The 16,878-nt window shown below is 37.3% G+C and overlaps 1 protein-coding gene across 4 annotated transcripts in view; it reads right to left on the bottom strand.

The window, feature by feature from the left end:
- MAP4K5 (mitogen-activated protein kinase kinase kinase kinase 5) overlaps positions 1-16,878 on the bottom strand; it is a 123,387-nt gene that overhangs the window by 71,236 nt on the left and 35,273 nt on the right. For all 4 annotated transcript variants that reach the window (XM_025295799.2, XM_025295801.2, XM_025295800.2 and 1 more), the window contains 2 exons: positions 2,602-2,692; positions 2,089-2,153 (listed from right to left, as the gene is read on the bottom strand). In XM_025295799.2, the coding sequence (XP_025151584.1) occupies positions 2,089-2,153; positions 2,602-2,692 (156 nt within the window). The remainder of the gene's footprint in view (positions 1-2,088; positions 2,154-2,601; positions 2,693-16,878) is intronic.

The raw sequence follows: 16,878 nt of genomic DNA, 5'->3' as shown, positions 1-16,878 counted from the left end.
CAATCCTGAACAACTACAGATAAATAAATAAATAAAGCCCCCAAATGAGAAAAACATATATAATTACAGTTGTATACACATGTTAAGGGCTTCCCTGGTGGCTCAGACAGTAAAGATTGTGCCTGCAATGCAGGAGACCTGGGTTCGATCCCTGGGGTGGGAAGCTCCTCTGATGAAGGGAATGGCAACCCACTCTAGTATTCTTGCCTAGAGAATTCCATGGATACAGGAGCCTGGCGGGTTACAGTTCATGGGATTGCAAAGAATCAGACATGACTGAACAACTAACTTTCACACTTTCATACAGGTTATAGGACCATAAAGAGAAATCGATTGTTGAAAAGGCATACTTTTTTTAAAAAAAGTCACGATGTTATTCCCTTAGCATTATTCTTTACTATATCCATCAAAACAAGGACCTTGATCCAATACCTTACCTAAGAATCCAAAAAGTAATTAGGTCACTTGTGACAACCAGATCTTTCCCTAATGAAATATAAAATCCTTCTGCAAGTACCTAACTAGGTGCTTTGGAAATAATGCCTTCCAACACCATGAGAAAATATTTGAAGTCGGGGGTGGCATTTACTGACAGTGAGGTCAAAATCAGATACTTTTATGCAATCTTTACTTAAAATATTTTACAACATATTTTAATCACTGGTAATCTATACCTACTTTTAGGAACATAAAATTTTGATTCTTAGTAACTTGATGAAATAGTAGTAAAAGAAGGGAAACAATTTCAGGAAGATTTGGGAGAATGGCATTGAAACATGTAAAATATCATGTATGAAATGAGTTGCCAGTCCAGGTTCGATGCACGATACTGGATGCTTGGGGCTGGTGCACTGGGACGACCCAGAGGGATGGAATGGGGAGGGAGGAGGGAGGAGGGTTCAGGATGGGGAACACGTGTAAACCTGTGGCGGATTCATTTTGATATTTGGCAAATCTAATACAGTTATGTAAAGTTTAAAAATAAAATAAAATTTAAAAAAAAAAAAAAAAAAAAAAAAGTTATTATAGGTATAGTTGTTCTTGATTACTATGCTATCTAATATATTATTTACAGGGATGAATACTTTTTAGATTCAATTTAATTCAATAAATAGCAGGTTTAATAATGGAAAGCAGCAATTTCACAAAGAAATAAAATTAATGTCTCAAAACCATTATTTCAGCTTAAAAGGGGAAGTAGTAAAAAAAAAAATGTCTGCTGCATAGTTTTATTAATCCATAATCCTGAGTTCTCATTCTGTGAAAATATAAAGATTATAAATATTAGATAAAAAGTCTTCACATAAAAGATCATAATTCTTCATAAAATCACAGAAAAGAATTTTAAACTGAGTGACACAGAGCCGTTTCCTACCAATAATTTTTAAAAAATCAACAACAAGGGTAAAATAAAAGAGAACAGTCATTATAGTATAATAATGTAAAGGAAAATTCAATTCAATTCAGAAAGTTGACTAAATTAACATAATGAAATGGCAACCCACTCCAGTATCCTTGTCTGGGAAATTCCATGGGCAGAAGAGCCTGGAGGGCTACAGTCCACAGGGTCACAAAAGAGTCAGACACGACTTGCAACTAAACAACAAATAAAATATTCCAAATTCTTAAAATTATATATTTTAATACAAAATATTATAGCAATAATTAAGTTGTTTTCCCAGTCAGCACGTTATCATTAAGAGGTAGACAGATAATTTGCTTTATGTGAGAGTCACCTTTTGCATTTCAATTTTAATTTAAAAGGAAGTTTAGGCCGTTTTGTTTGTAGATAAAATACTTCCCTATATACTACTTAAGATTTCCTAGAGACTACATCTGAAAAGTAAAATCTAGATTCTTCAAGTACTCTTGGATTTCTTCATCAGGCTCCAGCAGTTTAACTGAATACCAACAAAATATAAAATTTAGATTTCTTTTATGCAATACTCCAGAGTATTGCATAAAAGAATGTAAAACTCCAGAATGTAAAACAGTAAATCTACATGTTAGTATCTCTTGTTAACTAGAAACATAAAATAACAATCATTAAAGTAAAAGTTTTAAAAAGTAGAGAGAAATTAACAGTACCATGGTAAATATCTTGAAGTGATCCGCCACCACAATATTCCATACAAATCCACAGTTTTTCCCGACTAATATGAAAGAGAAAGAAAATTATATTAGCTAGTAATTCTCAACCACTGACGTACTTTGAAGATTGTCACTCTTCAGCATAGCAAGGTTTAGGATAGATTACAACAGGAAATTGTCCTGACATTTATCTTCAGGATACAGAAAAGCATATTAATTTTAGCTCTGTTCCCACCTTAAATAGTTTAGAATGTGATTAGTATTACAAGCTAAAACACTTACTTGTAACCGTTCATAGTATTTCATTAAGGCTGCCAGATAAGGTAAAAATGCATAAATGAAGCTGTCATTATTAATGTAACAGAGAAGCCAATAAGATCTGAGAAATTTTAGAACTTTAGACAAGCAATTTTTAAAATTTAAATACAAAACAGCATTTACATGAAAGGGAGGGGATGTGGGGCAAAGAAGTATGAAACGCAGAGAGATTAGATGTTTTGTGTTTTTCACCTGAGATAGCTCCCAAAGTAGGCAACAATGTTGCAGTGTTTACATTCTTTAACCATAAATATCTCTTGCTGAATCAAAGAAAAATCATCTCCTGAAAAACAAAATGATAATAACTTGGTCAACATGTTACATTTTGTGTCTCTATGTATAGGAAGAAGGAAGGAAACCTTCACAACAAGTATCAAAAATGAGGAATTAGACATTCTTAATACTTTGATGAGAAGGTACATTTGCAGTTTCTTTCTACAAACTCAGAAGCCGTAAAAATGCATGAAGTCCTAAAACTCATAATTTCACTTCAATATTTACTTTCTTGAGATATGCACAGACAATATTCTCTATAGTACTATTTATTGATGAAAGAATGGTCAAACAACTTATGGTAAAGTCATAGATATTACAACACAGTTATGACATGTTTTGCTATGAAAACATGCTCATGACACATTAAGTGAAAAAGAGATATTATGTAAGTACATATGCAGAAAAAAAGTCTCAAGAAATATACATAAGTAAAATTTTAAGTAATTTGGTTCTCTTCTTTTTTTATTTATATTTTCCAATTTGTCTACCAAAAATCTATTTGGGTTAATTAGAAAAAGCTATATTAAAATAAAATATTTATTATATATGGGAATTTTATGGTCATTATGGGCTGCTTGGAATGACACTATCACTATCAAACTTCATTTTGCATAGAAATAGTGTTTTATTTCAGTAAAAGGAGTTTGCTGCTGTTAAGTTGCTTCAGTCGTGTCCGACTCTGTGTGACCCCATAGACGGCTGCCCACCAGGCTCCCCCATCCCTGGGATTCTCCAGGCAAGAACACTGGAGTGGGTTGCCATTTCCTTCTCCAATGCATGAAAGTGAAAAGTGAAAGTGAAGTCGCTCAGTCGAGTCGGACTGTAGCGACCCCATGGACTGCAGCCCACCAGGCTCCTCCGCTGTGGGATTTTCCAGGCAAGAGTACTGGAGTGGGTTGCCATTGCCTTCTCCGGAGTTCATAAATGAGTACATTTGTATTATGTAAATGCAATATAATGTACAAGATCTCAAGGTCTGGATTAACACACCTGGATTTAAGTCTGGACTCAGACATTCACTGGCAATGTAACCTTGGGCAATCTAACTCTTCTGAATCACACCTGAATCCATTACCTACTATTTAAATTCATTCCTTATCTACTATTTTGGCTTCCTTATCTACCACTTCCCTAAACATTGCCGGCTGCAGTTGCTGGCCATTTTTGTAACAGATTCTTATGTCCCCAAGTTTCTGTTACTGCAAGTCTCTCAGGTGTGAAAGTTGTGAGGAAGAGGATAGAGTGCCATTTAGTACAATATCTGACACAGAATAAATGCAATAGCAGTATTATATGTTGGAGACAAGAAAGATACAAACAAACATGTTCCTCATTAAGATATCATAAGATATTTTTATTAGATAGTGTTTGGAAATATTCTTTGGCAAAACAACATCAGGTTTAAAACCTGAGCCTTCTGCATTGTAGGTATATTCTTCTACCATTGTGCCACCATGAAAGCCCTAGCTCTAACTTAGTCGTCTTAGAATAACATACAAGGATCAAGAAGGAAAAACTTAGAAATTAGGTCTTAGATAAATAAATAAAATTCACACAAATCAGAGATATTTTCCTCTTTATACAGCAACTTTCAATTGAAAGCCAAAACAAAATAATATTTTTGCCATGTCATAAAATACTTTTCAAAAAAAATCAAACATTACTGATGTGGTTTATATACACATTTAAGTATGAAACACCAAATTTATTTATAATCATGAAAGCACTCTTTTCAACAGTCCCTTCATGTAAACATTAATTGATATTTCAGTTAACAATTTTAAAGAACTAGATAAATCAAAAAGGACACACAGTCTTGAAACAATCAAAATCTAAGCAAAAATCTTTACAGAAAATTTAGCTTTTACTTGTAAAAGTGAGAAAACATGTACCACATGAATGGTTACATATACCCTAAACATAACAGTCTGCAAAGAGAAGGGGATCAGTGAAGATAATCCAAAATAGACAATAATCTCACGTTCCCCATTATCAACAGAGGCAGCAAGAGGGAGCAATTCTTGAAGATTATCATAAAAACCTGCCCATGTGGAGGCTTTGCCTGTCCACTTATGGATACGAAGAATTGTCTCTCCTTCCTCCTCCCTCTGAGCCCTCTCATTAGAGTAGTTCTCACCCATCTGCCTGAAACTTTTCCATTATATACTAACTTTTATTATTTATACAGGGTAATTTCAACAAGCAGGTTAGATTCCAGTCCATCCTTCATTTTATCAAGAAGCCCTGAATTACAAAGGAAAGAAAAATAAAGAATCACTCTTTGTTACTATATGCTTTGGATATCTACCTACTCACTTCCATGTGTTTCTTTTCAAATTATTTATTTTTAATTGGAGGATAATTGCTTTACAATATTGTTTTGGTTTTTGCCATATATCAACATGAATCAGCCACAGGTATAGGTATGTCCCCTTCCTCTTAAACTTCCTTCCCACCTCCCTCCCCATGCCAACTCTCTATGTGTTTCTGATGGTTTTTGGCTGTGTAATCTGGCTTCTGGGATCTTAGTTTCCTGACCAGGGATAGAATCAGTGTGTTGTGCAATGAAGGCACAGAGTTCTAATCACTGGACCACCAGGGAATTCCCTACCCACTAACTTTTCTTTTTAATTGAAGTATAGTTGACACCTACCCACTTATAAGTGATCACCAAAGTCTCATCCGTTGGCTCATTGAAAAAGCAAGAAAAGTTATGACCAACCTAGATAGCATATTCAAAAGCAGAGACATTACTTGGCCAACAAAGGTCCGTCTAGTCAAGGCTATGGTTTTTCCAGTGGTCATGTATGGATGTGAAAGTTGGACGGTGAAGAAAGCTGAGCGCCGAAGAATTGATGCTTTTGAGCTATGGTGTTGGAGAAGACTCTTGAGAGTCCCTTGGACTGCAAGGAGATCCAACCAGTCCATTCTAAAGGAGATCAGCCCTGGGTGTTCTTTGGAAGGAATGATGCTAAAGCTGAAACTCCAGTACTTTGGCCACCTCATGCGAAGAGTTGACTCATTGGAAAAGACTCTGATGCTGGGAGGGATTGGGGTCAGGAGGAAAAAGGGATGACAGAGGATAAGATGGCTGCATGGAATCACTGACTCGATGGACGTGAGTTTGAGTGAACTCCGGGAGTTGGTGATGGACAGGGAGGCCTGGTGTGCTGCGATTCATGGGGTCACAAAGAGTCGGACATGACTGAGCGACTGAACTGAACTGAACTGAACTGACACCTACCCACTTTTAAATGATCACCAAATTCTCATCTGTTGGATCATTGAAAAAGCAAGAGAATTCAAGAAAAACATCTACTTCTGCTTTACTGACTACGCCAAAGCCTTTGACTGTATGGATCACAATAAACTGGAAAATTCTGAAAGAGATGGGAATACTAGACTACTTGACCTGCCTCCTGAGAAATCTGTATGCAGGTCAGGAAGCAACAGTTAGAACTGGACATGGAACAACACAGACTGGTTCCAAATCGGGAAAGGAGTATGTCAAGGCTGTATACTGTCACCCTGATTATTTAACTTCTATGCAGAGTACATCATGAGAAATGCTGGGCTGGATGAAGCATAGCTGGAATCAAGATGGCCGGGAGGAATATCAATAATCTCAGATATGCAGATGACACCACCCTTATGCCTGAAAGCAAAGAAGAACTAAAGAGCCTTTTGTGAAAGTGAAAGAGGAGAGTTTAAAAAGTTGGCTTAAAGCTCAACATTCAGAAAACGAAGATCATGGCATCCGGTCCCATCACTTCATGCCAAATAGATGGGGAAACAGTGGAAACAGTGTCAGACTTTATTTTTGGGGGCTCCAAAATCACTGCAGATGGTGATTGCAGCCATGAAATTAAAAGACGCTTAGTCCTTGGAAGAAAAGTTATGACCAACCTAGACAACATATTACTTTGCCAACAAAGGTCTGTCTAGTCAAGGCTATGGTTTTTCCAGTAGTCATGTATGGATGTGAGAGTTGGACTGTGAAGAAAGCTGAGTGCCGAAGAATTGATGCTTTTGAACTGTGGTGCTGGAGAAGACTCTTTAGAGTCCCTTGGACTGCAAGGAGATCCAACCAGTCCATTCTAAAGGAGATCAGCCCTGGGTGTTCTTTGGAAGGAATGCTGCTGATACTCCAGTACTTTGGCCACCTCATGAGAAGAGTTGACTCATTGGAAAAGACTCTGATGCTGGGAGGGATTGGGGGCAGGAGGGAAAAAGAGGACGAGATGGCTGGATGGCATCACTGAGTATAAACATGAGTTTGAGTGAACTCCGGGAGTTGGTGATGGACAGGGAGGCTTGGCGTGCTGCAATTCATGGGATTGCAAAGAGTCGGACACGACTGAGCAACTGAACTGAACTGAAAGATTCCAACATATCTGAAAACTGTCTAATCTAGTAAAATACATCTAATTTACCATTTTGTTTATAAATATTGGATTATTTCATAAAGATTTCCAATTTAGCATTTTATAAAACAAGTAAACAAAGTATACTGCATTAACACCCTGGGTAATGATTTCATGAAATTCCATGCCTCTATGCAAGGCTCACAGTTTTAAACAAATGATAATTTGGAAAATTTTAAAGTACCATCATGTAGTTCCACCATAATAAGGGGATAATGTGAGCAGAGAAGACTTGAGAAGGCAAATGAGGATTCTGATGATCACCTTTCTCGAACTCAGTATTGTTCTGGCTATTGGCTGGCACTAACTACAGATTTGTTGAGCAAAATGAGCATCTGTAAAATGAGTTAGAGGGTAGGCTGAAATTCAGACACAAACAGGAAAATAGGGTGACATGCACAATTGTAATATCTGCCTGCTTCTCTAGAGCAGCCTTGATGCCTCACCAAACAGATGATAAAACTCAAAATGGTATCATTGGTAGTGTTTATTTTAAATACTTAAGTCACCATTTGTAAAATGGTGCTTCTATTTAAAAAGTATAGACTATAAAAATGAGATAGAGAAATGCTTAAATCACTCTTAAAAATAATCATTTGCTTTCATATGTATAAAAAGGGCAACAAAAATATAGGGGAAAATGCTCATTCATCTTATTAATTATTTCTGTGGCCAATTAAAAAAATAGTTCTCTGTGCTAATCTATTTTTGCTCTTAACCCTAAGATTCACTTTAGGATTAGTATTAGAAGAGTCTCAAAAGTCATTTATTTTAGTGAAATTTTAAATATAATATTATATAATTAAATTACCAGGAACAAGTCAGTAAATCTGTAATAAAATTCAAGACTTTAAAATGATTATAAATTTCAATAATCTATTTTTAACTGGGGTGAAAAGTATAATTGAGTTACAGCTGAGATTTCATTTACTTAAAAAAAAAAACTGTTTATCTTTTACCAGATGCAGGCTTTTTTCTAAGTCAGATTGGCAAATAATTATCTTTTCATGTCTAAATAAAATTCTAAACCAGCTCATCTGTTAAATAAATACAAGGAAGCACTTTTGCATTATACTGGCTTTGGTGCGATTTTTTTTTTTAAAGTTGCATAGTACAGTCAAAAATTCATTTTTGAAATACAGCTGTCTCCAGAAATTATTTGAGGCATCGGAAACAAATGTTGGGAAAATTCAATACTATAACATCATATTTGTCACATAAAACTCCCCTAACTCTGTTTGCAAAATGTGAAAAACACATCTACTTTGGCTTTTCTGAAAATGCTAAAAAAAAAAAAAAAGGTATAAAAATCTATGATTAACATAGAAATTATTTTTTTAAAGGCAAAAACAAAAGAAAACAAAACCACAAATAAAACATATAATAATGAAATAACCCAAATGAATAAAATCACTGTCACAAACAGAAGACCAATTTTTCTCAGATTCTAAAACACAGATTATGAAAATAAATGAAACTATTTACTAAAAGAAAAGTATGTATATTTAAACTGTAAGAAAAACACTTCTCAGGTGACTAATTTTATAGGTATTTACTATTAATAAGTTTAATGAATTTACTGAAATCACAATTACTGTTAATAATGAATTGAAATCTAAATAATAAGACCTGAACATCATAGATTAGAGAAGATATGTAGTATTAGTGCCACAGACAATGAGCAGGAAGTTCAGCAAGAAGCAGCAAGTTACCTACAAGAGGAAAAATAATCAGGCAAGCCTTATAGCTTTATTCTAATAATATTCAAAGCAGAAAATGTCTATATATTTTCTGAGGGCAGGAGAAGAATGTATGATGTAATAATTCTATATCTAGTCAACTGGTCATTCTCATTTAAAAGACAACAGAAATTCATTTATAATATTCCCCTGTACAAAGGTATTTATTGAATGTCCTCTATGTGCCTACACTATTTCTGGTGCTGAAATATAACAGTAAAGACAGATCACTAGTCTCATGCCGCTTAACATGCCAGGAGAGACAGACATTAAACAAACAAATACAAAAAATAAGAAAAATGTTATGCAGGCACATGTCCTAGACAGAGAACTAAAATAACAAAGATCTGAGTGACTACTTTAACTTACGTAGTCAGAACTGGGTCTTTACAAGGCTACAACATTTAAAATAGCTGAAATCTGAATGATCAGGAGGGCTTCTGGAAAAAGACCATGAAAACTAGTACTTCATGCAGAACAGAAGAGTCAGTTTAATCTTGGACTGACTACATAAAAAAGAAAAAATAAGAGGGGAATAGGGAAGGGAAAAAGATACACGATGAGCTCAGAGAAGTAGACAGGGCCAATCACATAAGCAAGGTTGAAAGTTTGAATATTATTTATTCTAAGTGCAATTTCAAAGCTCCAGGAAGGTTTTAAGGAGGAGAGCCTTATGATATGATTTGTATTTTAAAAGGACCATTCTGGTGGCACTGTGGAAACTAGATGGCGATAGATGGGAGGTCTGGGAGAGGAAATAGAGAGACTAGAGGGGAAAGATGGCAAAAAGAAGTAGATGGATTCAGTATATGTTTTGAAGGTTGAGTTGAAAGAACTTGCTGACAGACTGACCCTGAAGTACAAAAGAAAGAGAAATCAAGGACAATGCCTATATTTTTGGCTTGGCTAGTGGCTTAGCAAAATGAGGAAGACTGAGGGAAGAGAAAGCTTGAGAAGAACAATTAATTTGTGAATCAAAATTATGTTATTCTTGATAGTCACAGGAAAATCAATGTGATGATACGATTCAACTTGGCAACAACTGATACAAAAAAAAGCAACAAGGACATGGAATGAGAGGATGGTGAGGACTGAATCTATTTAATTATAAAACTAAGCCTAAATAATTGGTATCTCTTAATTTTAAAAAAAGATATACAAGATATGCAGGCTAATACACATGCACGCCCAAGTATAATAAAAAAATTCTAAGAGGAAAATCCTCAAATAAATTAACAAGCATCTGAAAACTGGGAGATGAAGAGGCAGAAGGACTGTGAAGTTCAACATCTTTAAATCTATAAAGCTAATGACTGTTTCATTTCTTAAGTTGATAAATTAAAAACCTAAATTTAACTATATTATTTAAAGTCTTATGTATATATAAGTATACTATTTATACTTATAAAAAATATAAATAAGTATATTATTTAAAGTATTATGCAAACAAATAGAGGAAAACAACAGAATGGGAAAGACTAGAGATCTCTTCAAGAAAATCAGAAATACCAAAGGAATATGTCATGCAAAGATGAGCTCGATAAAGGACAGAAATGGTATGGACCTAACAGAAGCAGAAGATATTAAGAAGAGGTGGCAAGAATACACAGAAGAACTAACAAAAAAGATCTTCACAACCAAGATAATCACGATGGTGTGATCACTCACCTAGAGCCAGACATCCTGGAATGTGAAGTCAAGTGGGCCTTAGAAAGCATCACTACGAACAAAGCTAGTGGAGGTGATGGAATTCCAGTTGAACTGTTCCAAATTCTGAAAGATGATGCTGTGAAAGTGCTGCACTCAATATGCCAGCAAATTTGGAAAACTCAGCAGTGGCCACAGGACTGGAAAAGGTCAGTTTTCATTCCAATCCCAAAGAAAGGCAATGCCAAAGAATGCTCAAACTACCGCACAATTGCACTCATCTCACACACTAGTAAAGTAATGCTTAAAATTCTCCAAGCCAGGCTTCAGCAATATGTGAACCGTGAACTTCCTGATGTTCAAGCTGGTTTTAGAAAAGGCAGAGGAACCAGAGATCAAATTGCCAACATCCACTGGATCATGGAAAAGTAAGAGAATTCCAGAAAAACATCTATTTCTGCTTTATTGACTATGCCAAAGCCTTTGACTGGGTGGATCACAATAAACTGTGGAAAATTCTGAAAGAGATGGGAATACCAGACCACCTGATCTGCCTCTTGAGAAATCTGTATGCAGGTCAGGAAGCAACAGTTAGAACTGGACATGGAACAACAGACTGGTTCCAAATAGGAAAAGGAGTACGTCAAGGCTGTATATTGTCACCCTGTTTATTTAACTTATATGCAGAGTACATCATGAGAAACGCTGGGCTGGAAGAAGCACAAGCTGGAATCAAGATTGCCGGGAGAAATATCAATAACCTCAGATATACAGATGACACCACCTTTATGGCAGAAAGTGAAGAGGAACTCAAAAGCCTCTTGATGAAGGTGAAAGTGGAGACTGAAAAAGTTGGCTTAAAGTTCAACATTCAGAAAACGAAGATCATGGCATCCGGTCCCATCACTTCATGGCAAATAGATGGGCAAACAGTGGAAACAGCGTCAGACTTTATTTCTGGGGGCTCCAAAATCACTGCAGATGGTGACTGCAGCCATGAAATTAAAAGACGCTTACTCCTTGGAAGAAAAGTTATGACCAACCTAGATAGCATATTCAAAAGCAGAGACATTACTTGGCCAACAAAGGTCCGTCTAGTCAAGGCTATGGTTTTTCCTGTGGTCATGTATGGATGTGAGAGTTGGACTGTGAAGAAGGCTGAGTGCTGAAGAATTGATGCTTTTGAACTGTGGTGTTGGAAAAGACTCTTGAGAGTCCCTTGGACTGCAAGGAGATCCAACCAGTCCATTCTAAAGGAGATCAGCCCTGGGATTTCTTTGGAAGGAATGATGCTAAAGCTGAAACTCCAGTACTTTGGCCACCTCACACGAAGAGTTGACTCATTGGAAAAGACTCTGATGCTGGGAGGGATTGGGGGCAGGAGGAAAAAGGGACGACAGAGGATGAGATGGCTGGATGGCATCACTGACTCGATGGACATGAGTCTGAGTGCACTCCGGGAGTTGGTGATGGACAGGGAGGCCTGGCGTGCTGCGATTCATGTGGTTGCAAAGAGTCGGACATGACTGAGCGACTGATCCGATCTGATCTAATTTAAAGTCTTAGAAGCCATCCGCTGATAAAACTACAAACTGTGTACCTTTCAAATTATCAGCAATAAAAGTAAAAGAAACCTTAGCTATATTTTGTTTAAAATCTTCAAAAAACATTAAATACAAAACCCACTGTAACAGAAGATCAATCATCTCACTAAATTTTAAAATGACTGACCTAGAAAGAGAAAGATTCAGATTGGGTTATAAAATAAAATTTAAAGATAATTACAAGACAAACACCTAAAAACCAACGATTCAAAAAGAAAGTAAAATGATAGGCCTAAATTTAACAGCATTATTCCGTTGTTATATGATACATAAATACAAACAAGAAAGAAGGGTTGGCATTACAATGTTTGACACAGTTATAATCAAAGCAAAAAGAGCATCAAAAAGCACTAAAATTGACAATTCTATTGAAAAGTATTAATTAATGGCACCCCACTCCAGTACTCTTGCCTGGAAAATCCCATGGACGGAGGAGCCTGGTAGGCTGCAGTCCATGGGGTCGCTACAGTCGGACACGACTGAGCAACTTCACTTTCACTTTTCACTTTCATGCATTGGAGAAGGACATGGCAACCCACTCCAGTATTCTTGCCTGGAGAATCCCAGGGACGGGGGAGCCTGGTGGGCTGCCATCTATGGGGTCGCACAGAGTCAGACACGACTGAAGCAACTTAGCAGCAGCAAGACTGTCACAGACTAAATAAATCCAATATAATGACTCACATAAATATCAACAGTAACCAAAATAGAAAGTAAAAGAGAAGAAAAAACTGTTATTCATGATAGCAAGAATTACCATAAATATGAAGGCCTATGTGGCAAGAGCCTTTTGATCAAAGTGAAAGAGGAGAGTGAAAAAGTTGGCTTAAAGCTCAACATTCAGAAAACGAAGATCATGGCATCTGGTCCCATCACTTCATGGAAATAGATGGGCAAACAGTGGAAACAGTGTCAGACTTTATTTTTGGGGGCTCCAAAATCACTACAGACGGTGACTGCAGCCATGAAATTAAAAGACGCTTACTCCTTGGAAGAAAAGTTATGACCAACCTAGATAGCATATTCAAAAGCAGAGACATTACTTTGCCCATAAAGGTCTGTCTAGTCAAGGCTAGGGGTTTTTCCAGTGGTCATGTATGGATGCGACAGTTGGACTGTGAAGAAAGCTGAGCGCCAAAGAACTGATGCTTTTGAGCTATGGTGTTGGAGAAGACTCTTGAGAGTCCCTTGGACTGCAAGGAGATCCAACCAGTCCATTCTAAAGGAGATCAGCCCTGGGTGTTCTTTGGAAGGAATGCTGCTGAAACTGAAACTCCAGTACTTTGCCCACCTCATGTGAAGAGTTGACTCATTGGAAAAGGCTCTGATGCTGGAGGGGATTGGGGGCAGGAGGAAAAGGGGACGAGAGAGGATGAGATGGCTGGATGGCATCACCAACTCAATGGACATGAGTTTGAGTGAACTCCGGGAGTTGGTAATGGACAGGGAGGCCTGGCATGCTGCAATTCATGGGGTTGCAAAGAGTCGGACACGACTGAGCGACTGAACTGAACTGAACTGATGTGGCAAGAACTATAATATTTTCCTGAAGAGCTGAATAAGAAAAGTCCTTACCATTGTCAAATGTTAAGTCTTCTAAATTATTCTCACAAGCTTTTTTACACTTGGATAAAAATGATCTTGAACCTTTCCTGGGGAAAAAATTATGAAAACAGATGGGAAATAACTGAAAAATAAAAGCAATGAAGATTATAAAATACAATGAAAAGTCAGAGTAATCAAAAGCAGGATATTCCTGAACTACAAATAGGAGGGGGGGAGCGGTTGGGAATCACTGAAATAGATAATAAAACTCATGCTTAAATGGAAATTCAGTTCATGACAAGCGAGGCACTTCAAACATGCGAATAAAAGACAGAATTTGTAGTAAACAGCTTTGGAAAACTGTCTAGCCATTATATTCTTTTCAGCGGAAGATGGAGAAGCTCTATACAATCAGCAAAAACAAGACCCGGAGCTGACTATGGTACAGATCATGAACTCTTTACTGCAAAATTCAGAAAAGTAGGGAAAACCACTAGACCATTCAGTTATGACCTAAATCAAATCCCTTACAATTATATAGTGAAAGTGGCAAATAGATTCAAGGGATTAGATCTGATAGAGTGCCTGAGAACTATGGACAGAGGTTCATAACACCATACAGGAGGCAGTGATCAAGATCATCCCCAAGAAAAACAAATGCAAAAAGGCAAAAGCGTTTTCTGAGGAGGCCTTACAAACAGCTGAGAAAAGAAGAGAAGTTAGAGGCACAGGAAAAAAGGAAAGATATACCCATTTGAATGCAGAGTTCCAAAGAATAGCAAGGAGAGATAGAAAGCCTTCCTCAGTGATCAATGCAAAGGAAGAGAGGAAAACAATAGAATAGGAAAGACTAGAGATCTCTCCAAGAAAATTAGAGATACCAAGGGAACATTTCATGCAAAGATGGGCTCAATAAAGGACAAAAATGGTATGGACCTAACAGAAGCAGAAGATCTTAAGAAGAGGTGGCAAGAATACACAGAAGAACTGTACAAAAAGATCTTCATGATCCAGATAACCATGATGGTGTGATCACTCACCTAAAGCTAGGCATCCTGAAATGTGAAGTCAAGTGGGCCTTAGGAAGCACCACTACAAACAAAGCTAGTGGAGGTGATGGAATTTCAGTTGAGCTATTTCAAATCCTAAAAGTTGATGCTGTCAAAGTGTTGCACTCAATATGCCAGCAAATTTGGAAAACTCAGCAGTGGCCACAGGACTGGAAAAGGTCAGTTTTCATTCCAATCCCAAAGAAAGGCAATGCCAAAGAATGCTCAAACTACTGCACACTTCTACTCATCTCATATGCTGGCAAAGTAATGCTCAAAATTCTCCAAACCAGGCTTCAACAGTACATGAACCGTGAACTCCCAGACGTTCAAGTTGGATTTAGAAAACGCAGAGGAACCAGAGATCAAATTGCCAATATCCATTGGATCATTGAAAAGGCAAGAGAATTCCAGAAAAACATCTATTTCTGCTTTATTGACTATGTCAAAGCCTTTGACTGTGTGGATCACAATAAACTGTGGAAAAATCTTAAAGAGATGGGAATACCAGACCACCTGACCTGCCTCCTGAGAAATCTGTATGCAGGTCAAGAAGCAACAGTTAGAACCGGACGTGTAACAACAGACTGATTCCAAATTGGGAAAGGAGTATGTCAAGGCTATATATTGTCACCCTGAACATTTAACTTCTATGCAGAGTACATCATGTGAAATGCCGGGCTGGATGAAGCATAGTTGGAATCAAGATTGCTGGGAGAAATATCAATAACCTCAGATATGCAGATGACACCACCCTTATACCTGATAGCGAAGAAGAACTAAAGAGCCTCTTGATGAAAGTGAAAAAGGAGAGTTTAAAAAGTTGCCTTAAAACTCAACATTCAGAAAACTAAGATCATGGCATCCGATCCCCTCACTTCATGGCAAATAGATGGGGAAACAATGGAAACAGTGAGAAACTTTATTTTTGTTGGCTCCAAAATCACTGCAGCCATGAAACTAAAAGATGCTTACTCCTTGGAAGAAAAGCTATGACCAACCTAGACAGCATACAAAAAAGCAGAGACATTATCTTGCCAACAAAGGTCCATCTAGTCAAAGCTATGGCTTTTCCAGTAGTCTTGTATGGATGTGAGAGTTGGAACTATAAAGAAAGCTTGAGCGTCGAAGAACCGATGCTTTTGAACTGTGGTGTTAGAGAAGACTCTTGAGAGTCCCTTGGACTGCAAGGAGATCCAACCAGTCCATCCTAAAGGACATCAGTCCTGAATATTCATTGGAGGGACTGATGTTAAAGCTGAAACTCCAATACTTTGGCCACCTGATGCGAAGAACTGACTCACTGGAAAAGACCCTGATGCTGGGAAAGATTGAAGGCGGGAGGAGAAGGGGACGACAGAGGATGAGATTGTTGGATGGCATCACCGACTCGATGGACATGAGTTTGAGTAAGCTCTGGGAGTTAGTGATGGACATGGAGGCCTGGAGTGCTGCAGTCCATGGCGTCGCAGAGAGTTGGACATGAATGAGTGACTGAAGTGTACTTAACGCTCTTCTTCACACCTTAGGACAAAACTGTCCCTGATGGAGCAAACATTTAAATGTTGGAGGGTGTAGGAGAAAGGAAAAAACTAGAAGAAACTGTGTGAAATAGCTCTAGAGCCGACTAGTAGAAAAAGCCTATATATGAGAAAGAGAGGAATAAAGGAGAACTGCCAAATTTACCTAAAAGGAAAAAAAAACTTCCACACAGAAAAGTACCATAAACAGAGTACAAAGATAGTAGACAAATTGAAGAAAACTTTTAAAACATTTGAAAAGTCAAGGTTTTTAAAGCGTAAACAGCATCCTCTTAGAGATGCTTCTGCTCTATTCCATAGGTTTGGATCATCCTGTTTTCATTTTTGTCCGTAGGTAATTTTTAATTTCCTCTTTGGTTTCTTCAGTAGTCCACTGGCTGTTTTAGTAGCATGCTGTTTAGCTTCCATGTGTCCCTGTGTTTGCAGTTGTTTTTTTTTTCCCCCCATATAGTTGATTTCTAGTCTCATAGTGTTGGAAAAGATGGTTGATATTATTTTAATTTTCTGAAATTTACCAAGGCATGTTTTGCAGCCATGCACGTGCTCTATCCTGGGGGATGTTCCATGTGCACCACAATGTGTATTCTGTAGCTTTCAGATGAAATGCTCTCCATATGTCAGTTAAGACCATTTGGTCTAATGTG

The sequence above is a fragment of the Bubalus bubalis genome, chromosome 11, assembly GCF_019923935.1.
Source record: "Bubalus bubalis isolate 160015118507 breed Murrah chromosome 11, NDDB_SH_1, whole genome shotgun sequence".
NCBI classification, from domain to species: domain Eukaryota; kingdom Metazoa; phylum Chordata; class Mammalia; order Artiodactyla; family Bovidae; genus Bubalus; species Bubalus bubalis.
The sequence above is the reverse complement of the archived record's forward strand: the minus strand, read 5'-3'. Positions and strand labels throughout refer to the sequence as shown.